Below are 27,995 nucleotides of genomic sequence, written 5' to 3' on the forward strand. Positions count from 1 at the left end.
AGAGTCTGAATTTTGAATGAAGTCTTACGACAGAGAGGAAAATAATGAAATTAAAGGTGAAGATTCCAAAGGAATTTTGATATTCTAGGAGCTTGGGCCCAGACATCAAACTCTCTTTGAGAAATTCTATAATGTAATTTTTGAAGTGATTCATAAAACAAACAGAGGGTGAGGAGAGGAACAGGTTCTGTAGCAGAATTCATGTTTAGAAACAAACACCGTGGTGATAATTTTATATCTTATAATGTAAGTCTGGTGTAATTAATTATCAGAGGCAGACTGTCAGTTAGCTTTTTAGTTGAGGTGCTGAAAAATCCGGCATCTTCTAACACGTGAACTTTCTCTGTGTGTTTCCCTTAAGATATTTCTGCAGAGTCATGAAGGGATTACAAGAAAGTCAATGGACTCACTCCAACTTTATTTTAGAACCTCTGCAATCTTGACCCCGCCCATCTTGACAGAAATAAAGAGTGCTGGAGCCTTGCCTTGTATTCAGCTCAGGTTAGTCAAGGGAAGAAAGGGCAGAGTCCAATCGACTGGGCTGTGGATATCATGGATCTCAGACATAGTCGTTCAGTGAAGCTGAATGATGGAAACTTGATGCCAGTACTTGGGTTTGGCACATTTGCTTCTAAGGAGGTAAGTAGATATTTTGGAACCACAGGGCTGGAAACTACCTACTCTGGAAGTAAGTAAGAAGGCAGGAGACCTGTGCCTGATAGATGATTCTGCACTTTTCTTTGACTGCACACAGCTTGCTTCTGTTAATGCTTGGTGATCACCTTCAGTATGTGGCGAGATGACAAGATGTTAGTTCTGTAGACTTGGAAGTAGATGATTCTGTTAGTGGACTATTTTTCATTTTGTTAGTATAATTTCCCAACAAATCTCGATGCTTACCATATACTTTGAGTACTTACATGGTTGAGTGCATTGAATCCCTGATGTAAGTATTCTTATTAACCTTTGTATTCTTAGCTCTGATAGCTCAGGCTCTTCTCCAGCATTTTGCTCTTGGCTAGACATTCCCATGATGAATAGCTATGGGAGAAAATGGCTAACAGTGGAGACATTGGATAACAGTTTTGCTATGAGGTTTTTTGTTTGTTCATTTGTTTTTGTTTGTTTTAGACAAAGATATATTCGTTAGGGAGTTTCAACTCTTTGAACAGGTTTTTAAAGTTTTATACATGTACGCAACATATTTTGGCCATAGCCATGACTCACCTCATACCTCTAACTCCTCTCAGACATTCTCACATCTCCTCCAAACATCATGGCCTTTTTTTTTTTTTTTTTTTTTTTTGGTTCTTTTTTTTTTTTTTTTTTTTCGGAGCTGGGGATCAACAGGGCCTTCTTCCTAGGCAAGCGCTACCACTGAGCTAAATCCCCAACCCCTGGCCTTTGTTTTAATAACCCAGTCCATTAATACTGATTAAATTCCTATAAATATAAGGCCATCCAATAGAACATGGCCAACCTATTTGGGGTCATATGCCTGAAGGAAATAAATTCTCTCTTTCCAAGAAGCCATCAACTGTCAGTAGCAGTTTAGGTAGGGGTGAGGTCTTGTCATCCCATCCTCTGTGCATGCTGCAGTAGTGACTTGTTCAAGCTTTGCACAGACAACCACAGGTGCTGTCAGCTCCTGAATACTAGGGGTTCTGTCACATCCAGAAGACACGTATATGGTAGTTTTCCTGTTCCCTTAACCTGTGGCTCTTACTATTTTTCTACCTCCTTTCCTATGATGTTCTCCGAGCCTCTTTAAGACATGGTAAGACATAGATATTCCATTTATGGCTAAGTATTTCACAGAAACCTAGACATTCGACTTTGACTAGTTGTGGGTCTTGATATTAGTCACTGTTAATGGAAAAACAAGGTTTCTTTGATGAAGACTGAGAGATGCATTTATTTATTTATTTATTTATTTTTTTTCGGAGCTGGGGACCGAACCCAGGGCCTTGCGCTTCCTAGGCAAGCGCTCTACCACTGAGCTAAATCCCCAACCCGAGAGATGCATTTATAAGCAGGCATAAAGATACCTATTTAGAGTGCAGTCAAACTTTAAAAAAATGTCCATGAGAGGCTACAGCCATTCTATTCATAGATTAGTATTGAAGGCTTACTAAACATAAAGTAACAATGGGGGTTCGGTCACACTTCTTATCAAACACATTATATACCCGTTCAACAGCTCATTTCAGTGAATTCAAAGTATCAAAGTCTAGTCACAGGAAATAGAAGCTTTGGGGGTGGCTTAGGAAGGTTTGTCTCCAAATAACAAAGATATCAAGATACTCAATGTTGGTGGAAGGATGGTAAAATACTAGCATCTGATAGAACCAGCTTATTTCCAATGGTATATTGATCCTTTGTGATAGATTTAAGCATATAGTATGTTCTGTAGCTTTTAGCCAACATCTGTTACTATTGTCAAAGACAAACCTGTGTCTCAGGGAACAGAACAGAAGCATTTCATAATGCCCTCACTTACAAAAGTAAAGGTAGCACATGCCTTTGAGAAATAGAAAGGAACAAACAGAAGCTTCCCTCACAATCTAGTAGAAGTTTTTATCCTGTCTGTGACTCTAACTCCACCAATGACCTTCTATGGGTCATTGCTGGAACAAAAGCCTGCCAAGTTGTGTGTCTTGTGACTTCATTTGTCCAGCCAAGTTTGTTTCCTGGGAGGAACACAAACACAGGATAGCAGATTAAATCATTAAAGTACACACTGATTGAAATTCGAGGAAAATCTGTAAATATTATTGTCCTGACTTTGCCTCCCAACAGGATCTCAGTGAGGTGTGGTCCTTGTAGTGGGTCAGGTAGGTAGTTGTCAGCTCTCTGGGCATCTGCTACTCTCTCACTGTGTTTTTTTGGGTATTAATCTAGCATCCTGCTCTTCAATCCTCCCAGTTTTGATGTGCGCAAAGGGACAAACTCATATAAATTTCCTTCATGCAAAAATAGTGGGTCAATTTTTGTCAGTAAACAAATCGTAGAATAAACAAACTAGTGTCTAGTAGAGTGAATAGAAAGGAATAAATATACCCATTTTACTGGTCTGGAATATCACCTATGATGGCCATACTTTTGGTTCTGAGTGAGCAATTTACTAAGTATTTACAGGCAAAAGTAAGAGAAAGAATTATGAAGAGGAAATAGAAACAAATATGTAGTAAAACATTATTAAATCAGGGGGTTGACAAACATCTAGTAGAAATGAACTCTGAGAGTACCATTGAGGCAGCCAGCTGGAATTTCCCTGTTGTAGTTCCCTCCTGGGCAGAATGAAGTACCCTTTTAGGTGAGGCTTCCAAGTAACTGAACAAAAAGCAGCAGATAGAGATGACATCAAATTGGATGCCTGCAGAATCCAGCAGGAATCCACTGGAGAAGTCAAGGTGGTAAGTTGGAGTTCCTGATTTAGCTTTCTTTCTTCATGAATGAACTTCCCATGACTGACCCTTCATGTCAGTGTCACATCTTTCTTCTTCCTCTTCCTCCTCCTTCCCCTCCTCCTCCTCCTCCTCTTCTTCTTTTCTCCTTCTTCTCCTCTTTTTCCTTCTCCTTCTCCTCCTCCTCCTTCTCCTCCCCCTCCTCTTCTTTCTCTTCCTCCTCCTCTTCCCCCTCCTCTTGTTCCTTTTCCTCCTCTCTCTTCTTGTTCCTCTTCTACTTCCTCTCCTCCTTCTCGAAGTAGTGGTTTGTTTTCATATCATGGGATAAACAACAGTCACTTCTGACAGGAATGATTTATATTCTAGCTGTTTTTAAGACACATGTTTTCAATACCACTTGAGTTTTTCCCTCTTCATGGTACAAAGCCAGTGGGTCAACCTGACCTGGGGCAGAGAGTCTTGGAGAAGAATTAGCACAAACATACTTGGGTCTGAAGTTAGGGGAGAGGAAAGTCTGCTTCCAGAGTCAGCTTCTCAATGAGCTTTAAGAGCCTATGAAAATTTACCAACATAATGTATGATATAAATTTATGCATATTCTTTTATATAATTATAAATCAATAATTAACAAATCCAGTGTTCGTGATTAAGCTTCTACTTGGTGTTAAAATTCATCTTGGCAATGGTAGGAGTCTTCAACAGTTAAAGATCCACTTCTGTGTGGCTTTCACAATAAGATAGAGGTATTTGAAGCATGTATAGACAGCAGTGTTATAATGGTGGTGGTGATGATGATGACAATGATGATGGTGACAAGCTCCTATACATGCCATTGGACTTACTTTATAGATAAGGGAGATCTTGACCATCTGATCGTCCTGCCTCTCCACCTCCCAAGTGCTAGGATTGTAGCTGTGGGCTACCACACCCACTTTTCATACTTCCTTGTGTATTAATCACCTTCTCCACCCTCTTCTCAAATACCTCTTAAAAGAAGGGGAAGCAGTCCTTTTGTTTATGGAAAAATATCCAGGACTTGAGAATCTAGCATAGTGTTAGGCAAAAAGAGGCCACTCAGTAAATGCTTATTGTATAAGTGCTGATTGCAAGGACTGGAAAAAATGAAGGGTATAAAAGAAACGTGCATGAACTAAAGAGCCTATTTGGGTGTAATTGGGAATGATGGGTAATAGGAGCTAATTTTCAGCTGTCACCCCAACCATACCTGTGAGTATGTACACCTGTCCTGTTCCTGGGTGCCTTAGAAATTTTCTTCCATTATGCTTGCTTTCCTGCTAGCTAGTTCCCATAGCTGATCTTTATTGAGTGAAACTTGCACTCGCATGCTTCATGTGAATCCTACATCACTAATCCATTTAGTCATGATTTAGAAGTTAGTCTTGTTGTAGTCTGTATCTTCAGATATATTGCAAGTCTATTATCAGGGTTTTCGTCATCAAAAAAGATCAACCATGGCACTGGCAGCAACTCGGAGAACATACTATGAAGAGATAAATGGTTTTTTGTTAATTGGCCACATCCCCAACCTTCCCTATTCTTGTTTCATAGATTCCAAAGAGCAAGGCTGCCGAGGCCACCAAAGTAGCCATTGATGTGGGTTTCCGTCACATAGATGCAGCATACTTCTATGAAAATGAGGAAGAAGTTGGACAGGCCCTCCGAGACAAGATGGCTGATGGGACTGTGAAGAGGGAGGATTTATTCTACACCACCAAGGTGCACACTTGGGGCCAGAATGTTTGGAGGCCACTGCCAATTTAGATATATTACTGGGGAGGGAGAAACCATCATTTTGGTATCAATTTGCATAATTTCTTTATTGCAAAGACCCATCATATAAGGGCCAGCAAAATGATTCAGTGGAAAAAGATGCGGGTTGCTATGCTTGGCAACCTTTGACCTTGGGATGTGTATGGTAGAAAAGAAGTAATTCTTGATATCTGTGATATTCTTTACATCTATGGTATCCATGAATGTGCACATACAGAAGAGCACACACACACACACACACACACACACACACACACACACACCCATAAATGAAAAAAATGAAAAAAGAAAAATTTTCCTTTGCTCTAACTTGTATTAAATGTGGAATATAGCTACTCAGTGTTTTTGAGTATCAGACACTGTTTAGATGTAAAATAAGAAAACAGTTCTGTTGGATTATCTGGCCTCTCTGGAATCTGAGTAACTATTTCTTAAAGAGATTACCACATGCTATTGAGATTCACAAAGGGAAAAATCATTTTTCAAATCAGCACTGACTAGACTGAAATTTGTCACATTCTCTCAGATCACTCGTGACATGATCTGAGCTGAGGTCCTAATGATGTCTCCTCCTTATCAACACTGGTGACAACTTGTTTTTAGATTGGCTTTCTTGGAGTTTGTTCTGGACTTACTAAGGACAGTGACTCCATCCCCAGTAGCCCATCATTTCTTCATTCCTTTGAGACCCACGCTTCTAAATCTCAAAATACTTAAGTTGGTTGTTTTCTAGATCCTGTTAAAGCCCTTCACTTTGTTACCATTGAAGTAAATGTTAGTACTCTATTGACGATGTGCTCTACACAGAGCAGCATAAACCTGGGCAGGGTTATGGGGGAGGATCTGGGAAAAGTTGGGTGAGAATAAAATCATGATCAAAATATATTATCTGAGATTTTTTTAAAATAAAAGATCACTAAACATTTAGCTCCAGCTGTTCTTAGCTGAGCCAAGACCACGATAGAGCATCCCTATCCTTTCATCATAAAGTATAATTTTGTTTGGAAATTGCAGATTTGGATTACTTTCCTTAGACCAGAGTTGGTACGTCAGTGCCTGGAGAGATCGCTGAAGAAACTTGGGCTGGATTATGTGGATCTCTGCATTATTCATATACCGATTGCTATGAAGGTCAGTTTTAGATTTTTATGCCTTTGACTGTTGTATTATGTCAGGCCAGTGAGTTTTTCTGAGCTCTCCTCAAGAGAGCTGCATCAATCTGTATCTGAGGTAAATGCTTATGACTCTCCATGACAGCTGAGTGACCCACAGGTGAAACTTCTGACAGCTGAGTGACCCACAGGTGAAACTTCTTAACGCCCAACCTCTAGTATTCTGAAAGGTTGAAGTTTAAGGACTTCACTGCCTTTTAGCTATCAGAGTTTCCCAAATGTGGAAACAGCTGAGACTCTAGAGGCTTCTCCACCTTCCTTTTTTTAACTGACAAATATTTGTATTAAACATTGAATTGGTTAGTAATACTATATTTAAAGGTTTTCTTACCACATATTTTTTTCTTCAGTGGAGTTTGTCTAAGTGATTAAGAGTCTGGGCTTTCTCCACCTTCTTAAGGAATGTTCTTGCCTATGTGTACCTTTGACACTAAGACAAAGGGATCAGAATTTGGGTTCAAATTTGGGATTGGGCTCCTTTGGGCCTTGTGGCTTGCTTTCTTTCTTTCTTTCTTTCTTTCTTTCTTTCTTTCTTTCTTTCTCTCTCTCTCTCTCTCTCTCTCTTTCTTTCTCTCTTTCTTTATTTTATCATGGTACATGTTTGTTGATTACATCTGATAGACTCATTAACTCAGAATTGACCATCACAAAGTGGAGAAAAACCTCATGATTAGCATAAGTTCTAGCCTTCACACTATTCTGTTTTTGGGATATGAAATAAATTTCTGTTGAAGGAGCTCTCATAATTGGTCAAGTTTAGGACTTCTTAGTGGGGGGCAAGGGGGAAGGGGAAAGAAAGTGGAGGCAATCAAGGGGAAAGATGTTCTGCTATAATCTCTTAGATAATTTCAATTTTCTGCCGTGTCTCCCTTTACAGACACATGTGCACAATACACACAAAGTGATTAATATAATCTCCTGAGTGTTGGGTGAGTTAGCGCATTAGGAACTAGAAATGGACTATTATGGAAAGTGTTTGTTAGCTTCTCTATTCTCCTCATTCTAGCCTGGAGAGGAACTTCTGCCAAAGGATGCTAATGGAAAATTCATTTTTGATAGAGTGGACATTCGTGATACTTGGGAGGTATGTACTGCTGTGTAATGCCCAAGGAATTATGGGCAGGGTAGAAACAAATTAATTAATAATCAGAAGGGTTGTTTTTTTTTTTCAATCTAAAGAATCAGGAGAGGTTTTTTTTTCCATTAGTTGACAAACCGAAGACATATCATAATGCCCAGTCTTATTGTGACTTGTTATGCCATGTTTGGGTGATATGTCTGGAAGGACTGCTCTTTTCTGTAGGGAAATAAAAGAGGAGTAGATCTGGGGAGAGGGGAGGTGGGGGAGAAGAACTGAAGGGAGTGAAGGATGGGAAACTGTGGTTGGGATGTAAACAAACCTTTCTCTATTTCTGTAATCTCAGCTGTAAAGTAAGAGTTGTGTAGCATGACTTTAATTTTTAATCTCAATTATAGTTTGATGTTGTAATTTCTTTGCCTGATAGAGCTGATCAAAGATTGAAGCCGGATAAAGGTGGTCAACAGAAAGAAACTCAAGGGTTGCAGCACTACTCCAGGACAGAGAAACACAAGTGTAGAGAAGCGTAATCTGTCTTAGTACAGAGCAAGCTATACTTGAGAATGAAACATGCAATTATACATCCTATCTCATATAGAGCTTTCAACATTATAGGAAAAATATAACAACATGTTTTGTACTAATGCAAGATCTGTGAATTCTTTGTCTTTGACTATGATGGCATTTATTGAAGAAATCATTGTATGTCTGGCATCAAAACAGGTGTGGAGGGAGGTAAAAGGGGACTTGTGTGTATTTGCTGTTCTCCATGTGCATGTTATTGAACGAGCAGACAAGTACATATTCATAGCAGGTGAGAGCATTAGTCAAGGCTATGTTCAAGTTACAACATCGCTTTGAGAAGCTGAAATCGTTATATAAGTGTTCAAAAATGTTCAAGGAGAAACACCAAAGAACAGAATATAATACATGTTTTCTTTCTCCCTAGGCACTGGAGAAGTGTAAGGACGCAGGTCTATCCAAGTCTATAGGGGTGTCCAATTTCAACCACAAACAGCTGGAACTGATTCTGAACAAACCAGGGTTGAAATACAAACCCACCTGCAACCAGGTGAGCTCTTAGTCCACCTTGACCATCCCTTACCTTTTGTTCTTCACAAGCTTCTTCCATACTTGATGCTTCTAAATTTTCTGTTTCAAATTAGCTAATTGGATCATGACTATTTGCCCTGAGACAGGAAATATCAGTGATGGTTCAGGTTAACTAGAGTGGTAAGAACAAGGCCCTCTAAATCCCACATGGACCTGAGGGTTCTATGAGACACCCAGGTGAAGATGTGTTGAAAGCGTCTCTGTTAGTTCGAAGCTCAAGGTGGTTAGGGATAGATGTACCAATGTTTTGTGTCGCTGCCTCATGGATGGCCATTAAGGGCACAGGATGGACGAGTTCTCCCATCCTGTGGTAATGAAAAGGATTCTTAAACTCTTTCTTCCTCCTCTCCTTTGGCTTCCTTGAGCTCTGAGGGAAAGGACTTGATGGAGATATCCCATTTTGACCTATGGGTTCCAAGATCTCTCAGTCATTGCAGCATGTCTGACTGTGTGTCTCCATATTTGTTCCCATTTGCTGCAAGACGAAGCTTCTCTGATGGTGGTTGAACAAGGGTCCGATCTAGGAGTATAGCAGAATGTTATTAGAAGTCGTTTTATCTCTACATCTTATTTCTTCTTTTCTTTTCCTTTCCCTCCCCTCCCCTCACCTCGCCTGCCTGTCTGCCTGCCTTTCTCTCTCTCTCTCTCTCTCTCTCTCTCTCTCTCTCTCTCTCTCTCTCTCTCTCCCTTCCTTTTTTCCTTCCTTCCTTCCTTCCTTCCTTTCTTTCTTTCTTTCTTTCTTTCTTTCTTTCTTTCTTTCTTTCTTTCTTTCTTTCTTTCTTTCTTTTTCTTTCTTCAGTATTTTTTGGATTTACCTTAGGTCCCTGGGCTATCTAGTCTTAAGTTCTTGGTCATTCAAGCAGTGTCTGGTATGGGTTCCATCTCATGGCATGAGTCTTAAGTCAGATCACACACTGCTTGGTTACTCTCTCAAGATTTTGTACCATCACTGCACTAGTATATCTTACAGGTGGGATACCACTGTAGAACAAAGGGATTGTAGCGAGGTTGGTGTTTACATTTCTCCTTTGGTAGTATGCAGAGTACCTCCCTGGAACAAAATACTGGAACATAGGGGTGAAGCCTCTATGTAGGTACCGGCTTGACTTCTCCATGTTCAGTGAGCTGTGTGTGTATTGTTTTTAGCCTTGCTGTCAGTTTGTGAGGAGCAAGATAATATATAATATATATATATTATATAGTATATACTATATATAGTATATAATAGTGTACTATATATTGTATAATATATATTATATAGTATATACTATATATAGTATATAATAGTGTACTATATACTGTATAATATATAATCATATAAAATATATACTATGTATTATATAATATATAATATTTATTATATATTAAATAATAATATATACTTTATTTTTTCCATTAATCTATTTATGCATTCATTTTATAGCCCTCTGTCCTCTTACTGACAGAACTCCTCCCCTTTCCTCCCTCCCCTTCTCTTCTGAAAATGGGAAGGTCCCCTTTGGGTACCAACCCACCCTGCCACATCCTTTCCCACTGAGGCCTGACAAGGATTCCAGTTAGGGGAAAAGGATCCATGGGCAGGCAACAGAGTCACAGACAGTCCCTGTATGAAGATCAAGTTGCACACGAGCTACATATGTACAGGGGAAGCAGGAGCTAGGTCCAGCCCACGTACGTTCTTTGGTTGTTGGTTCAGTCTCTGCGAGGCCACAAGGGTCCAGGTTAGTTGACTCTGTTGGTCTTCCTGTGGAGTTCCTATTCCATCCAGATCCCTCAATTCTTCCCCCAACTCTTCCACAAGACTCCCCAAGCTCCATCTAATGTCTGATTGTGGGTCTTTGCATCTGTTTTGATTAGCTGCTGGGTGGAGCCTATCAAAGGACAGTTATGCTTGTGTCTGCAAGCATAACAGAGTATCATTAATGTGTCAGGGATTGGTTCTTGTCATGGGATGGATCTCACATTGGACCACTCATTGGTTGGCCATTCTCTCAGTCTCTGCTCCATCTTTGTACCTACACTTCTTGTAGGCAAGGCAAATTTTGGGTTGAAAGTGTTATGGGTAGGTTGGCATTTTTTATCTCTCTACTGGGAATTCTGCCTGACTACAGAGAGTGGCCACTTCAGGCTCTATATCCCCCACTGCTAGGAGTTTTAGGTAAGTCACCCTGATAGACTTCCTGGAGCCTCCCATATCTGAGTTCTCTGACACACTCCCACCCCCTTCCCTGCCAATTTCTGTTCATTCTCCTTGCCCTCCTAGTTTGTCTCTCTCTCTCTCTCTCTCTCTCTCTCTCTCTCTCTCTCTTCTCTCTCTCTGGCTCTCCTTACATTTGATCACCCCTCCTCCCCTCTCTTACTGAGTTTCTTTCCTTTATCCACTTCCAATGACTATTTTGTTTCCCCTTCTGTGTAAGATTCAAACATCTTCCCTTGGGCCCACCTGGTATTTAGCTTCTTTGCGTCTGTGGATTGTAGCCTGGGTATCCTGTATTCTATGGCTAACACTCACTTATAAGTGAGTATGTGCCGTGAATGTTCTTTTGTGTTTGTGTTACTTCACTTAGGATGATATTTTCTAATTTCATCCACTTGCTTGCAAATTTCATCATCTCCTTGTTTTTAATATCCAAGTAGCATTCCACTGTGTAAATGAACCTCATTTTATCTATTCTTTGGTTGAGGGACTTCTTCTGGGTTGTTTCCAGTTTATGGCTGCTACAAATTAAGCTATGAGCATAGTTGAGCAAGTGAGTGTCCTTGTGGTATGGTGGAGTATTTTTTGGGCGTATGCCCAGCACTGGACTTGAGATAAAATTATCCCCAAATTTCTGAGAAACCACTCAATTTATTTCCCGAGTAATTGTACAAGTTTGCACTCCCACCAGCAATGGGGGAGTGTTCCGTTTGCTCCACATCCTCGCCAGCATGTGCTGTTGCTTGTTTTTTTTTTTTTTTTTTTAAAATCTTAGTTATTCTGATAGGTGTAAGGTGGAATCTCAGAGTTGTTTTGATTTGTATTTCCCTGATGACTAAGGATGTTGAACATTTCTTTATGTGCTTTGCAGTCATTAGAGATTTCTCTGTTGAGAATTCTCTGTTTAGCTCTGTATGCCATTTTTTAATTGGGTTATTTGGTTTGTTGGTTTCTAATTACTTGAGCTTTTGATGTCTTTTAGATATTAATCCTCTGTCACTTGTAGGGTTGGTGAAGATCTTTTTTCATTCTGTAGGCTGCTGTTTTGTCCTATTGATGGCGTCCTTAGCTGTGCAAAAGCTGTATAGTAATATATAATATAATATATAAATATTATTAACATTGCATTATTATAATAGCAATTATATTATTAATACCCAATAATAGAATATATTATTAATAATGGCATATTTTGTGTAATATATAATAAATAATAAATATACAACATATGTAAATATAATAAATATACAATGTATAATAAATATATGTGATATAATAATCATAGATAGTATTATATGTACTTTATATATAATTACATTATTAATTATTTATATATTCATACATGTATGTTTTATATATAAATATAAATTAATATATATAAAATTTTGCTTTATTTATACATGAAGGCTCCACTCTATTAGGTTCCCATACTACCCCTCAAGTGTCCTTTGATTTCACCTGCCTCTCCCAGAGGAGGTAGACGACAGTAAGTAAACAAGGCCCTCTAAGTCATCATGAGCAAAGCTCCTGTGACTCACAGAGGCTGAGGTAGCTTGCGCAGGGCCTGCACAGGTCTGCACTATGTCCTCTGTGCTTACATTATGGTTTCCAGTCGAGCTTTTATGGGATTCCAGAGTGTGCAAACAAGTGGGTCTCTGATTCTTGTGCCCTCCCTTGGGCTACTTCTGTTGGTCTGTCTAGCTCGACCTTGATGGGACAGTTTTTGTTTTATATTTTATTTTGTTATATTAAAAATGAATGAATGAATGTAAGTCTAGCCACTAGGGTAAAGGCTAACTATGGAGTTGTCATTTATCTCTGTTGGGAGGGGAAAAATCGCTTTTCTCCAATGAAAATGACCCTGAGTACATCAGGTACTGCAGTACAGACATCGTGTTTAGGAGCAGTTAAGCAACAAACATATAGTGGACTCCACAGTTAAAGAAGAAAAATAGGGACAGAAAAAAAAAAAAAAAAAAGGAAAGGAAAGGCAGAGGACAGGACAGTAAACATGGCAAGAGCTTCTGGCCAGGAGATGGAACAGGGACTGTGTGTTAGGCTGAGGGAAAACGATACATGGAAACCACAGGAAGCAAAAGTGTTGGAAGAGGCTAAGTCAGAATGAACGGGATCTTGCAAGAGCCCTCTATTCCAAGAGGAATAGGAAACAGTAGATGGGTTTGGTGGCTGAGTTCAGGTTGAACCTAACATACATGGCTACAAAGTGGTGGAACACATGGCAGGTCAAAAAGAGGGAGCGAAGGGAGAGCCAGCGCACAGACCCTAATCCACATAACTATTCGAAAGACACACGAGGCACTGGGAAAGTGTCCCTGTGGTAGATTGTTTGCATTGCATGTACAAGGCCTTACACCATCAACGCTACAAAAAACAAACAAATAAAACATACACATGTGGAAACTGGTACAAAAACCCCTTCCCAATACTTGCAGTCACGAATGGTTACTTAGGCAACCGTAGAGGCCTGTCGTCATCAAGGACCACCAGCTCTGCCTGCATCTCTGGAAGCTGGTTACCATCAGGGACAACCAATGCTATCTATCATCCAGAGGCCAGCATAAGCACATAATCAAAAGCCGGTGCAAAATGATACCACCAGAGCCCTGCTATCCTACCACGGTAAGCCCTGGATATTGTAACACAACGGAAGCACAAGGAAATGACCTTAAATCAAATCTTATGAAGGTGATAGAGACTTTTAAAGAGGAAATGACTAAATCCCTTTACGAAACATAGGAAAATACAGTCCAACAGGCGGAGGCCTTCGAAGAGGAAACGGGTAAATATAAAGAAATACAGAAAAATAAAATCAGAAGGGTGAAGCAGATGAGTAAAACTATTGAAAACCTGAAAATGGAAATAGAAGAAATAAAGAAAACACAAACTGAGGGAATCCTGGAGACGGAAAACCTAGGGAAAGAACAGAGCAACAGATACAAGCATCACCGACAGAATCCAGGAGATGGAGGAGTCCCGGGCATAGACGTTATGACAGAAGAGATCAATACGTTGGTCAAAGACAGTGCTGAAGCTAAAATGTTCCTGACACAAAACATCCAGAAAATTTGGGATACTATGAAAAGGACCAAACCTAAGAATAACAGGAATAGAAGAAGAAAACTCCCAGTTCAAAGGCCTAGAAAATACCCTCAACAGAATGATAGAGCAGAATTCCCAAAGCTCAAGAAAGAGAGGCCTAAGACCAGACAAGAAGCTCACAGAACACCGAATAGATCGGACCACAGAAAACCCCGCCACCACACAGAGATCAAGAACACTACGTGAATGGTTATTCATAGTATTACAAAATTTTGATAGTCTTAAAAATATTCTGATAATCACACAAAAGGTGATCCAGGTTTTAATATCTTTTGCTTTAGCCACCTTTAGGAATCTATTTTTAGAATATTAAAATCCGGGGGTGGGGGTGGGGAAGCATATACTCACCTGTGTGTATCGCATTTTGATTTTCATTTTGTTTCTGTTTTCAGTTTTTGAGTTGTAGTCTGGGTACACAGTCCAGGCTAAACTAAATAAGGCTTGAGATTTTTCTGGCTTAGGCTTTCTTTCTTTCTTTCTTTCTTTCTTTCTTTTTCTTTTTTCTTTCTTTTCTTTCTTTCTTTCTTTCTTTCTTTCTTTTTCTTTCTTCTTTCTTTCTTTCTTTCCTTCTTTCTAAGATTTAAAAAAAAAAACTAAAAAAAAAAAAAGAGATTTATTTATTTACTGTATGTGAGTACACTGTTGCTGTCTTCAGACACACCAGAAGAGGGCACCAGACCTGATTATAGATGGTTGTGAGGCACCATGTGGTTGCTGGGATTTGAACTCAGGACCTCTAGGAAGAGCAGTCAGTGCTCCTAACCGCTGAGCCACCTCTCCAGCCCTGGCTTAGGGTTTCTAGCACTGTGATTACAGTTTCACAGCAATGCACGTGGCTTCTGGTTTTGCTTATTTTATTTTTGCTTATTTTTTCTAGACGATTCGTTTTCTTAAGTGTGTGTGTGTGTGTGTGTGTGTGTGTGTGTGTGTGTGTGTGTGCGCGCGCACGCGTGCAAACGGGTGCTTGAGAGAGAGGTGGGTGGGGGAGGGAGGAAAGTTCTTCAGGTGCTTACAAAAGCCAGGAGTGTCAGGTTCCCCGGGAGCTAAAATTGTAGCTGGTCGTGACCTCCCTGGCCTTGATGCTGGGTACAGAACTCAGGTCCACTGTTAGATCCATCTGCACTCTTAACTGCTGAACCGTCTTTCTAGTTCGGTTTTTTCATTTTTGATGAATATTCTCATATTAACTTATTTTATATATCTTACAATAGAGAAATGTTTAAATATATAATGGATTCATGGAACCATTCATTCATTCTTGCTACCGAGGCTCAAAGGAAAAAAACTGTGGCTTCAATAATCGTAGAAAACCATATCAAATAACACGCTTCCTGCTCAGGTGTGATGCTTCTGTCACAAGAAACTGAAAACTCAGCCCGAGTTGGCTTAGCGAGGACAACGAAGTTGGGGGCAGCAGCAAGGGCCTGCAATTCAAGCAGTTAGGAGCCGGAGGAAGGAAGATCACGAGTTCAAGCTCCCTCAGCTACAGACTGAGTCTAAGGTCAGCCTGGTGACGAGAGAAGGTCTTCAAAAAAAACAAAGTGGCGAAAGGGAAACTGTTGGTTTCCCTTTGTGTTTTATTTCCTTTAGACGTTGCGATACGTCGTATCCTGGAAACAAACATAAACTGTTGTAAAACAGCTTCACGAAAAAGGGGTCTTCAGGGGCTGCCTCTAAGGGCAGAGGGAAGGTTTTTACATAAATGTACTAGCATATTTTATTCTTAAGTGTCATGGACTCGTAGCACAATGGACCCGTTCTTCATCTGGACCGTCAGCTTCATCTGGAGCGCCAAGGCTGGAAACCCATGAAAGCAAGTTTGAAAGACTAAACTCATGGCTCTTAGAAAAGCTGCCCAATAATGCCCATTCCGTGTGCTGTACTTAAAATCATATAAAGTCCTAGAAAGCGAAAAACAGATTGAAGTGAAGCCCAGCAAAATCCTACTGCTGCTGCATGGTTCTGGTGGCAATCTAGACAATTCGTGGTGGGTTTTTTTTTTTTTTCCTAGAAAAGATTGAAAATACTTTTAAAATAACTTTCAAGACCCCTTAACTTTTGCAAAATTTAAAGCTACAAAAGGTACCAAGCATTGCACAGTGACTTTTTTCACATACAGCCATCACCACACTTGAGCAGGCCTTCTGCCATTTTGACCCCGTATTTTAAAAACACATCGTTTTAAAAGAAGTTAATGTTACTAGAATACTATTAAAACACCTACACTTTTAGCAATGCTCAGTATCACTAAATATTTTGAGGGTTAAAACATGATCATGTCGTTTTATTTCCTTGTTATGTGGGATTGAAACAGAGACCTCACACACAGTAGGCAAATCCTGTAACCTTGAGTTATATCCTGGATCCTTTAACGAATTATTTTGAGGTAGGATCTCTCTGAATGCCCCAGTTGACCTTGAAATGTAACCTTCCTGTCTCAGTGTCCCAAGTAGCTAAGTGTTTGCCACTATGCCTAGCTGTGATTTATTTATTTATTTTTAATAACTGATTAGTTCAAAGTAGGGAGGAAGGACAGTCTCTCCATTGCAGCTGGGTGGTACGACTGTTAAAGATTTCTTTACACCAATAGGTTCTCTCTTGTATTCTCCATGTCCTCTTCCCCTTTCTTACTCTCTTTTCTGCCCCAACTCTAACCCTGGGTCTTAGTTTCCACTCTTCCTCTCTTTCTCCTTTGACTTCATTATGAAAGATAAAATCTCCCCAAATAGGGGAAATTAGTCGCCGATCACTGTGACAGTTTGGAATATTGCTTTTGAACATCTTATATGTTAAGGACCAGAGCAGAGACCTTGATAACAGAAGATTAAAATCCACTGAGTCCATGGGCATTAAAGAACGGATTTTTCTCATCCAGTGTAGTCTACCCGCTCACCTCATCTATTCTCCTGAGCCCTCTGATCCTTCTGCAAGACATCAACTTCTTTCCTGCCTAGAGGGCAAAGAATTTCAGGCTCAGCTTGCAGTCTTCTCCCCTAGGGCTGTACTCAGTCAGTACTCTATTAGGGCATTAGGCTTCATTCTATAGAAAGTGACAGAGACCACTCATCAGAAACAGGAGATTTTAGTCTGAAAATGCTTACAAAAGGACAGGGGGAAAAAGTATTTCAGGGAAAAAAATGACCAATTTGAAACATACTGTACTTAAGTCAGTATAGAAGCAGGGCAGTCCTTAAGGCATTTTTCAAACCTGCATGACATTGTCGCTACATGTATTCTGATGACGTTTCCTTTTGGAAATTTACAGGTAGAATGTCACCCGTATCTCAACCAGAGCAAACTCCTGGAGTTCTGCAAGTCCAAAGACATTGTTCTCGTTGCCTACAGTGCTCTGGGATCCCACAGAGACCCAAGCTGGTAATGAGACTTGTGGACTTTATTTCCTCTGGCCAATAATTTTACGTTGATAAAGATTAACTTTTCACCCCATGGCAAAGTTCAACCCAAAAGTGCAGCCAGTTCTCGTGAACCTTGGCTGAACCTCAAATTCATTAGTGTTCTCTCACTCTGGCTTTCTCTGTGTCTACCTGTTTCCTCAACAAATAACTCCAAAAGGGATTTAAAGACACAGTGTACAGAGATTAGACGGCATATGTACTAACTAGCCTTTTTGACACGTGGGTAGAATGCAAAACCCACATTCATACCATTTCCAGAGGGGTTGGGGATTTAGCTCAGTGGTAGAGCGCTTGCCTAGCAAGCTCAAGACCCTGGGTTCGGTCCCTAGCTCTGAAAAAAAAAAAAAAAAAAAAAAAAGACATACCATTTCCAGAAACGTTTCTACAACATCTAATTTTTAATTTAGGAGGGGCTTAGAACTATTTTTCTCTCATAATATCAGAGATGATGTTTTATGGAAGCCAAAAAGAGAGAATTCTCAGGAGACAATATGACCGTCTTTTAAAGTGATATTGACATTGCCTGGTAGGCAGCATGTTATTCAAGACTTTACAAAGGATGAATGCGGCTGAGGTCATGAGGGTCTGATTATATGTACATTAATAAGTTAAAATGAATGTATTAACAATCAATAATTAACAAGTTAAATCAATGTATTAATAATTAAAAGTAATTAATAATTAAAAATCCATAGGCTTAGGAAGACAGTACTGCTTGCTTATCAGCGAATTCTCATACCTATTTGTAGGTAAAGAGATGGGGAATTTGTATATGCACGCATTGCTGGACTTTCTATCAACTTCACAAAAGCCTAGACTTACATGGTAAGAAGGATAAAGAATCACAATTAATAAAAAAAAAAGTCTCCATAAAATTGGCCTATTGGCAAGACTGTGTGGTATTTTTATTACTAATCAACGTGGAAGGGCCCAGCCTGCTGTGATCCTGAGTTGTGTAAGAAAGCAGACGGAGAAAGCCATTGGCAACATTCCTCCATAGCCTCTGCTTCAGTTCCTGCTGTGCCTTTCTTGGATGAGGGACCATGATGTGGAAGTGTAAGATAAGTTTACTCCTTCCCAAGTTGCTTTTAGTTTTGGTGCTTTATCACAGCCATAGAAACCATGACCTAGATGGGGCGCAAGAAAAAAGGTGTTTTGATGGCCATTGAAGACATGGTCTTTTATCCTTTGCTTTAAATAGAGTGTAATGATTAATGTGGAAGCTTGATTTTCTAAAGTAAAACAAAATGAAACAGAGGTTAATTAATAGTAATAGTAGTAGTAGTAGTAGTAGTAGTAGTAGTAGTAGTAGTAGTAGTAAATTTGTATATGTTTTTTGAAGTTCTTATTTCTTTTGGGGTCAGTTTTCTTTTTTATCACCTTTAGACAATTAGTTTCTTTACTATTTCTTTTGCTATAGAGAAGTTTTGCCTATTCTACAGAAATCCTGTGCTATTGTGTGAGGTTTGAAATAGGGCATGCTATGTAGAGCACACTGGCTGCAAGCTCATGGATGGGAACCATAGATAGGATGCTGGAAGTATAGACATGTGCCACCCACCATCCCTATCTAGAATTCACATATCTATGCTTTTGCAGCCACTGTGATCACAACTACCTGGAATTCATTAAATTTTATAGCAATCTCCATGACTTACTGCTTGTTAATTTTGTTTCCCATACTTTCAGCTATTAATTAATGGTGGTTGGAAGTTATCAAAGGAAAAATTCTAGAGATAAGCACTTTTTTAACTTTAAATTTCATATTATGCTGAGAGTCTTTACCAGATATATTCCATGCTTGCTAGTCACTTGTCACATGTCTGCTTTATTCGGACAACAGTTTTAGCACAGTAGGGCTTGAACTCAATTGGCCGTTATTTTACATATAAAGACCCAGGACAAAGGAAAGCACCTGCTTCCTGTGAGAATGGGAAAGTTCTCAGCTCAGTGAAAGAGAAAATGTATGCACGGAGGTTGCTAAGACCCATGCTCAGAATGAATCTTCAATCCCTGAAGTTGCCAAGAAGGAAAAGAAAGTTCACACTAGGGGTTGGGGATTTAGCTCAGTGGTAGAGCGCTTGCCTAGCAAGCACATGGCACTGGGTTCGATCCCCAGCTCCGAAAAAAAGAAAAAAAAAAAAAGAAAGTTCATGCTAGCCTTGTTATGCCACCAAATGTAAGGTGCACTTACTGAATTTGGAAAAGGTAGCACTTCATATATGTATGTTTAATGCCTGTTAGGGATCAGCGCCATTCCAGATCCCCCAAACATAATGGGGAGTGCCTGTGTTTCTGAAATATTCCATTGCATAGACACATGTCCTACAAAGTGTTTATCTTCTCACCTATCCATGGGCAACTTAGTTGTTTACAGTTGCTACAATTAAAAAAAAAAAAAAACAGATCCCTATGAATAGTCACAAGATTCTGCTTTAAATATGCTGAATTTTATTTATGCTTGTCACTGGTCTCTGGGAATATGGGTAAGGGGGATGGGCCATCTATTCCAGATTTTTCATCTTTCTCTGAGTATGTGTGTGTTCTTTTTCTTTTCTTTCTTCTTCAGGGTCAGCAGTGATAGCCCATACCTCCTGGAGGATCCTGTCTTAATGACCATTGCCAAGAAACACAACCGAACTCCAGGCCAGGTTGCCCTGCGCTACCAACTGCAGAGGGGGGTGGTGGTTCTGGCCAAGAGCTTCAATGAGAAGAGAATCAAAGAGAACTTCCAGGTAAAAGCCCAAGATCCTCTCTCCAGAATGAGACACGGAGGTATTTTCCTTCAAATGGGAGTACCTGCCATTCATTCATCCCAGTGCCTGGCTTCTGAGTGCCATAGACACATGGCTTCTGTGTGCTTGCGAAGGCAACAGAGAAAGTGCCGGGTGAAAGATTGGGTTTTGCTGCCTCTGCACTAGGCTTCACCTTTTACAAGTTCTTTAACACGGTACATCTCAACTCCATTGCCTCATTTGGTTTTGGGAGTCCTTTTAGATGGTAGAGAGCTAACCTGGAATACCTCCTTTTTTCTTCTTCACATTCTTTGCTTTACAAATTCCCGTTTGTATTAAAGACAACAAGTTGGATTCAGACTAAGTCCAAGTAGGATTGCTGGTTGGTTAAACCACTGAAATATTCCAATACACTTTTGTTTCCTGTTTTGTTTTTGTTTTTTAACTCCATTGTACTGGGCATTCCTCTGTGTGAGGTTTTCATTAGCTTACAGCTATTTAGTTATATGTTACTGTGCTTTCTGGAATGTGGAATGTTACATGTGGCCACTTTCACTGTTAACATTGGTGTGTCTCTTGGGAGGAAAGTCTAGATAAATCTACAGACTGACCACATAAAGAAATCAATGATTAAAGTTATGCTTAAATCCTTTCTTATGTCTGCACTAGCTAGAACTCTCCTACCAATAAGTGGTTTTTAAATTTATTTTGTTTTTAATCTTATAAGATTAAAAAATACCATTTGATTTAGTTTCTGTGTGCGTGTATGCTTGAAGGTACATTCCTCAGCACACAATGGGTAGTCAGAGGGTAAGTCATGAAATTGTTACTCCCCTTTTACCATGAGGATCTCAGGGGTGCAGAGAGGTGACAGTGAACACTGTTACCTGCTGCTGGTTTCAATGAGAAATATTCACCATAGATTCAAGTATTTGAATTATTTTAAAATGAGAGCCAAAAATTTCATCATGAGTACAATATTTATAAAAGGTAAGTGTCTTAGTTAGGGTTTTACTGCTGTGAACAGACACCATGACCAATGCAAGTCTTATATAGAACAACATTTAATTGGGGCTGACTTACAGAGGTTCAGTCTATTATTATCAAGACAGGAACATGGCAGCATCTAGGCAGGTATGGTGCAGGAGGAGCTGAGAGTTCTACATCTTCATCTGAAGGCTGCTAGCAAATACTGACTTCCAGGGAGCTAGGAGGAGGATCTTAAAGCTCACATGCACAGTGACACACCTACTCCAACAAGGCCACACCCTCTAATAGTGCCACTCCCTGGGCTGAGCATACACAAACCATCACAGTAAGCATTTGGAACATTTTATTAAAAATGTTGTGGCTGATGGTTAAATTTATTCTCATGAATGAATTTAATACATGAGTATGCATTTTATTGTTAAATCAGAAAAATAATTTTATTTTAAAATTCAACATGTTAATAGATATCTTTATGGCAGCTTTGTTACTTAAAGAACACATTTTTAAGATAGACTCCTGGTAAACAGATGGATGGACAGTGTCTTGGTTTCTCTTTCGTTGCTGTGATAAAGTGCCTGGACAAAGCAGTTCCAGGAAGAAAGGGGTTACTCTGAATCATAGTTCAAGGGTATAGTCAATTGTGGTAGGGGAATCTTAGTGGCAGGAGCCCAAGGGAACTGACCATATTGTATTTACAGTTAAAAAGTAGACAGGGTTGAATGCATGCTCAGCTCTTCTTGTTCTGCTTTATGCATCCAAGATGCCCTGCCTAGAGAATGATCCTACCCACAATTAAGATGAGTCTTCTCATATCAATTGATATAATCCTATATGGGCATATCCTAAGATCAATCTCACAGATGGGTCTAGATTTTTGCCAAGTTGACAATGAACATTAACGGCCACAGATACTTTTATTAGACAAATGAATAGCTATATATTTAATTTTATTATTAATATTATAAGACAAATGATAGCTATATATTTAATTTTCACACAAACACACACACATATATACATACATTTTATATATGATGCCAGTTGGGCTACATGAAATTGTCTCCCAAATTACTGGAATCACCTATTATACATAGTACGTAGGTGGACAGATGCAGATGTAGGGACTCTGCAGGATATTTTGGTTTTGTTTTTGATGTGAATGCATGTTGTGTATGTGCCGTTGTGTATGTTCTTTAGTGGGTATTCTTCTCTACTCTCTATTTTATTGTCTTGAGGCAGGCTTTCTCACTGATCTGGGTGTAGGCTGACAGCCAGTAAGCCTGAGTAGTTCATGCTGTCTCCTTCACCCTGTAATACTGGGGATATAGACACAGTCATGACTTATTTTTGTATTGGTGCTGAAGATTTGAACTCAGGTTCCTCCCCATGCTTGTGAACCAAGTGATCTCACTAACTAAGCTATGACTATATCCTAAGATCTTGAAATATTTTAACCAAAGATCTCTGCTTTTCTATTAAAACATTTTATTGAGGTCTTGCTCTTAACCCTATCCCTAACCCTAACCCTAACCCTATCCCTAACCCAATTCCTTCCTCCCTCTCTCTCCAAGTGCTCATGGCCTGCCTCTATTTCTCTTCTCTTCTCCCCCTTCTCTCTCTCTCTGCCTTTCCCTGTCTCTGTTACCCTCTCAACTCCCCCTCTCCATGCCCTGAATAAACTTTATTCTGTAAAAAAATATGCTTTACTGGGAACTCCATGTTATCAAATACAAAGAAAGATGGATTGGAGTAAGAGAGTTGTGCTCAAATGGAAGAAAATGATTAATACAGGACCCATTAACTCAGTGATAGTCAGAACGGTTCTTTGGATAAGGAAGAATAGACATAGATAATGTTTGAGAACTATGAGGTAATCGAGTAGTATGATTGAACAAGTTATCAAGGGACAATTTTCTTCAACTCAGTCAAGATTTGGAGAGGAGTTACGCTATGCCGTAAGATTACATTCTATTTAAAGCTAGATCAAACTCCAGGGTGGTGAAGAAAAAAATTTTGGTGAATCTCAATCTAGCATTTAATCTAGATATGAAAATATATCTGGGAGTCCTTTTGTTCCTGCCTTAGTTATGAGGATTTGCAATTGATGACTTTTTCTTTTGTGAAGTGGATCAGGGTAGGAATAGTCAACCAAATGTTCTCAGACCCAGACCATCTGGAAGCCAATGGTGACAGAAAAGTTTCTCTTAAAGCCACCTTTTGTTACATCTCTTTATATCCCCAACTAGAATGTAACTTTTGTTATTTGTTTATTTCTTTGTTTGTTGAGGTTTGGTCTTTTGCTGTATATTGTAACGTTAAGTGTGGGGCCCCAAAGACCTAGTTGCCATGATACAAGAGAGTCTGCAGTAGAGCCAAGTGAGTTATGTGATTTTGTCCCCAAGTTATTTCTGATTGGTGAATAAAGATGCTGACAGCTAATAGTTGGGCAGAAGAGACATAGGTGGGGTTTAGGGTTCCCAAACTCGGGTGGTTGGAGGAGGACCATGAGGGAGAGAAGAAGGTGAATGGAGGAGAAGCCACCATGGGTTAGGTGACTTCATGAAAATGTGGCCCTGAGGGCTGGCCAATCGGAGTTAAGAGCAGTCCAGATGAAACATAGTAAGTAATTACTTGGGATTATAGATAGGGTAATAGATTTTAATACCATAGAGGGTAGATATCTGCCAAGCTCTAGTGCTAATCAAGGCTTATTGTTAATAATAAAAGTTGCGTGTCTTTTATTGGGGGACCAAATGATCAAAGGCAGGGTAGGAACCCTGTATTGGGATTAAAATTTTCTGCAACATTTATTTATTTATTTATTTATTTATTTATTTATTTATTTATTTATGACTTAGTCTTTCTTTCTAGGCGTTTGACTTTGAATTGACCCCAGAGGACATGAAAACAATTGACAGCCTCAACAGAAATTTTCGATATTCTCAAATGGCATTGTAAGTGACTCCTCTAGACCATTTTATAGCTTGTTTGCATTTTGTAACATGTAGGTGAGCCTTGAAGATGTTCTGTATGATCCAGGGAGTGGTCAGTGTAGCTAAATGTTTGCTTTTGAATGGGTGAGTTTATTACATATACAGCAAGTCAAAGTAAAAGAATAGTGATAAATAGACAGCAAACATTATTGAACTGTGCACTCTAAATATCCAGAAGTTGACCGAGAGAATGCTTTTAAAGCAACCAGCCTGAGTTCTCAATAGAAAAAGTCCTGATTAGAGCACAGGGTCCACTCAGATGAGGTGTCTAGGCAAAAAGGATAAATAGCAGCAGAAAGGTAACATTATTAAACTGGGGAAAGCAAAAACCACCCAGGGAAGTCAAGGTCATCAACCAGAGTTCCTTAATAGAGAGGCCAGAGCAGTAGTCAAACCCTTTGGATGAGAATTCCCACTAGAAGAAATGGTCAAAGACAGAGATTGCATTATCAAAATGGGTGCTTACAACATCCAGCAGAAACCAACTGGGGAATAACAAGATCCACCAGTGACTGGTGGTGAAGAATTGAAGTCAAATTCAAGATATAAAAGAACCAGGAGACTCCAGGCTCTGCTGCTTAACAGTATCATCACTAGCATTCTTTGAAATGTTTTTCTGGGTAGTTCAGAGTTCAAAGCAAGGAGAGAGAAACAATGAAAACCATTCAGAGTATTTCTCATGACTAGATGAGCTCAGGAGACAGAAGGTCTCTTGGCTGGATGGGGGCTGTCTGCCTAGCGTCCTTGAGCACTCTAAGCAGCACAGCTGAGGATGGGAGAGGACATATCTTGCCCTTGGCATTCCTTGGCAGGTGCAGGCATTCTTCTCATGGGAGTAAACAAAGTTCTATGGGAACTGGAGTTCCCATAGCAGGACGGTATGTGAAAGTCTATTATATGCAGGTCACAGGGGAAGCTGAAGTAGTTCCCATGGCTGAGCTGGCTTCTCTTTCCCACTATAGGCACTTTTATATTCTGGAAACCTCTATCTGTTCTCAAAGGCATGATGTTTTCACTCGTGGGTTCTTTCATTGCTTTCTCCTTTCCCTGTAAGAGTTTGGCAGGGGGTGGTGGTGGTACTGGTGGTGATGGTGGTGGTGGTGGTAGTGTAATGACCCTAGGTGAGGGGCCTTGGAGGAAAGGTTGAGACAAAATACTTTAGGTCTTAAATAAGGGAATGGAAAACTCTGCTTCAAGAGCCAGCTTCCCAGTAAGCTCAAACAACGTAGGATAACTTTTCAGTATAATGTCATTACAGAAGACAGGCCTGGTTTTCAGAATAGGTGTGGGACAAATGCCTCACTATAGACCTCTATAGACCTCAGAAGAGAGAGTTTGCTCCTGAAGTTCATAATGTGTAGTCAGACTCAGGACAAACCCAAAATTGGTCATGTTGGGGTTGTCGCTCCATTGATACAATGCTTCTCAAGCATTCACAAAGCTCTCACTCTGATCTCCAGCACTGTAGAAAACCAGGCACAGTAGCCTATGCCATTAATGATTTCCAGCACCCAGGAGGTGGAAACGGGGGTGGGGCTGTGGCAGTACTTTGATGTCATCCTCTTTTATTCAGTAAGTTTAAGGTAAACACAGAAAACATGTCTAAAGATCAAAGTTTCGTCATTGTGTACCTGCTTTAAATCATCCCCTTATGACCTGTGGCCAAAGAAAATGTCTTCAGGACTAACCTGTCTATCAGACCCAGAGAGCAGACTAACAGGCTCAAGATATATTAAGAGGCCCAGGAAACTGTTTTCTCATTTATGTGAATTAAAATCAAAAGAGATAATTCAACAAGGAACACAGTAATATATCAAGCCTATTCTGACTTTGTCTATACCAAAGCCGTGTAACATGTACTTCAACTAAACTTTGTGGAAGATGGGCACTCAAAGATAAGTGTAAACCTTAGGGAAAGAATCTCTTTCAGCCCCCTCTTCTCTCTGTCCAATGAAGGGCATTTGCCCTGTGGCAATCCTTTTCCAAGAACACCCTGTGTTCCCAAACGTTCCTCAGCCTTTTTCTCCTGTCACAAGCCCATTTCTTTAGCAAATATTCTTACTAATTTGAAATATAGGAGATCACAAAATGGGGCTAACAGGATTGTTGGTGCCCGTACTACCACGATACTGAGAACTGGGCATAGGCCTGCAAGTTCTAAGAAAAACACATAGTTTCGTCATTCGTGTTAGGAGAATGTCCAAGCTTTTACTGAATTCACAGAATATGTACCCCAAGTGCACCAGGTGGAGAATTCCAGGAAGCACGGTGGAAAAAACAGGCTTAAGTCCTCAGGAACAAAAAAACGGGAACAAAAACCAGGGACAGACTTAACAGTGTTATGGACCCAGGTATACCACCCAGGTGTACTGCCCAGGCCAAACAGCAAGGTCAGGATGTTCCTTTGTTAGGAACAAAAGGCTTCCACATGCATCAACAAGGCTCAGCAGGGGTCAAACATTGATGGGGCCCAGGAGGATGGGACAAAGGTGGCTCGGTGGGTAGAGTAACTTGTATTGCAAACTCAACAACTTTGAGTTCAATTCCTGGAAGGCGGAAGGAGAGAACTGACTCTACAGAGCTGTCCTTTGACTTCCATATGCCTGTCTTGGCACAGATATGTTAACAACAACAACAACAACAACGATGACAACAACAACAACAACAACAACAATGACAACAACAACAACAACACAATTTTAAAAAGAAAGAAATCAGTTGATCCACAATTCAGTCACTGATGTATCCCATTTCATATGGCCAGATACTGTCCACTGAAGTTTTGCTGGGTCCTCAAATTTTGGACACCCATTATTTTGTCTATCAGAACAAACACGTATTTCTTTTTCTCTTTCAGTGCTCTGGATCACCCTGACTATCCATTTTTGGAAGAATATTGAACATGAGCTGCTAAACATTATGGAGACTTTCCTCCTTCCAGTTAGTGTGTAGCTGTGTTTGGTGGAGTGGCTAAGAAGCAGTATCCTTGTTGCCTTGTGCTTGTCTAATATCACAAAACTATGAATCACAAGAGGGACATTTGTCTTTCCTGATAATTAAAAATGACAGAAAAATTACAGAGAATTTACAAAATAAAAGGAAATATTTGATGTAGTGTCCTTGATTTTTATACAAGTTTCATGTGTTTTTTTTATTTACAAAAATTAAAATAAATTTCAACAATTGGACTGTTTTCTTTTTGAATGTTTTTTTCTTCAAGTTATTGAACATTATTTTAAATAACCTTTTTGATTGTGAAGAAATGGATATTATCAACTTAATTTAAGCAGGTTTGGATAATTTTATTAGTTGGCAGTGACATACATTCTTTCATTTTTTTTTTCTAATTAAGCTTTGTTGAAGTTTTATTTTTGGGTTTATTTTTGAACTTTCTTTTTTGAGTTTCAGGCATTGTTTTCGTAATAAACTGGGAAACATACAAATATTTTGAGTATATAAGTCTATTAGAATAAGTGGGTTATGAACAAAATAAAATAGAAGCATTCAATGAGAAATGGGGAGGGGGTGAGTGTATTGGAGAGTGCTGAGTGTAGGGAGCTGTATTGGATTTGGCCTGGCCGTTTTGTGACTGTTTAGCTCAAAGTGGCTACGTGACTCTTGGCCACACATACTCCTCTAAGAGCCTCTCCCATGAATTTACGGCACAGGAAGATAACATTCACGGGATGCTTCAGCCTAAGCAAAAATCAGTTATCTCCTCAGTCAACACCTGGTGTCTCCACCGCCTGACCTCATCGTCTACCGCCTGACCTCTTTGCCTCCAGCTATCACTGTCTATACCCTCATCTTCCCCTCCTTCATGTTACACAAAGGTCACTCCCCCTACCTGAAAGCCTTAAAAGCTGTAACATTCATCCCAATAAACGAGACCTTGACAATAGAATCTTGCTTGGTCTCCTTCTTCTCTCGCCTCCCCATTAGGCCCAAGGGTAGTGCCCCTTCGGAACCCTGAATAACTGGGT

The 27,995-nt window shown here is 39.8% G+C and overlaps 1 protein-coding gene across 1 annotated transcript; it reads left to right on the top strand.

Annotated features, from left to right (window-relative positions):
* Positions 1-500: 500 nt before the first annotated feature.
* LOC116883766 (aldo-keto reductase family 1 member C15) lies at positions 501-27,205 on the top strand. The gene is made up of 9 exons (XM_032885012.1): positions 501-639; positions 4,977-5,144; positions 6,213-6,329; positions 7,377-7,454; positions 8,398-8,520; positions 17,144-17,253; positions 19,864-20,029; positions 23,891-23,973; positions 26,870-27,205. The coding sequence occupies exons 1-9, from the start codon at positions 553-555 to the stop codon at positions 26,910-26,912; spliced, it is 975 nt and encodes a 324-aa protein (XP_032740903.1). The 5' UTR covers positions 501-552; the 3' UTR covers positions 26,913-27,205.
* The last annotated feature ends 790 nt before the right edge of the window (positions 27,206-27,995 follow it).

Source organism: Rattus rattus, chromosome 14 (genome assembly GCF_011064425.1).
Source record: "Rattus rattus isolate New Zealand chromosome 14, Rrattus_CSIRO_v1, whole genome shotgun sequence".
NCBI classification, from domain to species: Eukaryota; Metazoa; Chordata; class Mammalia; order Rodentia; family Muridae; genus Rattus; species Rattus rattus.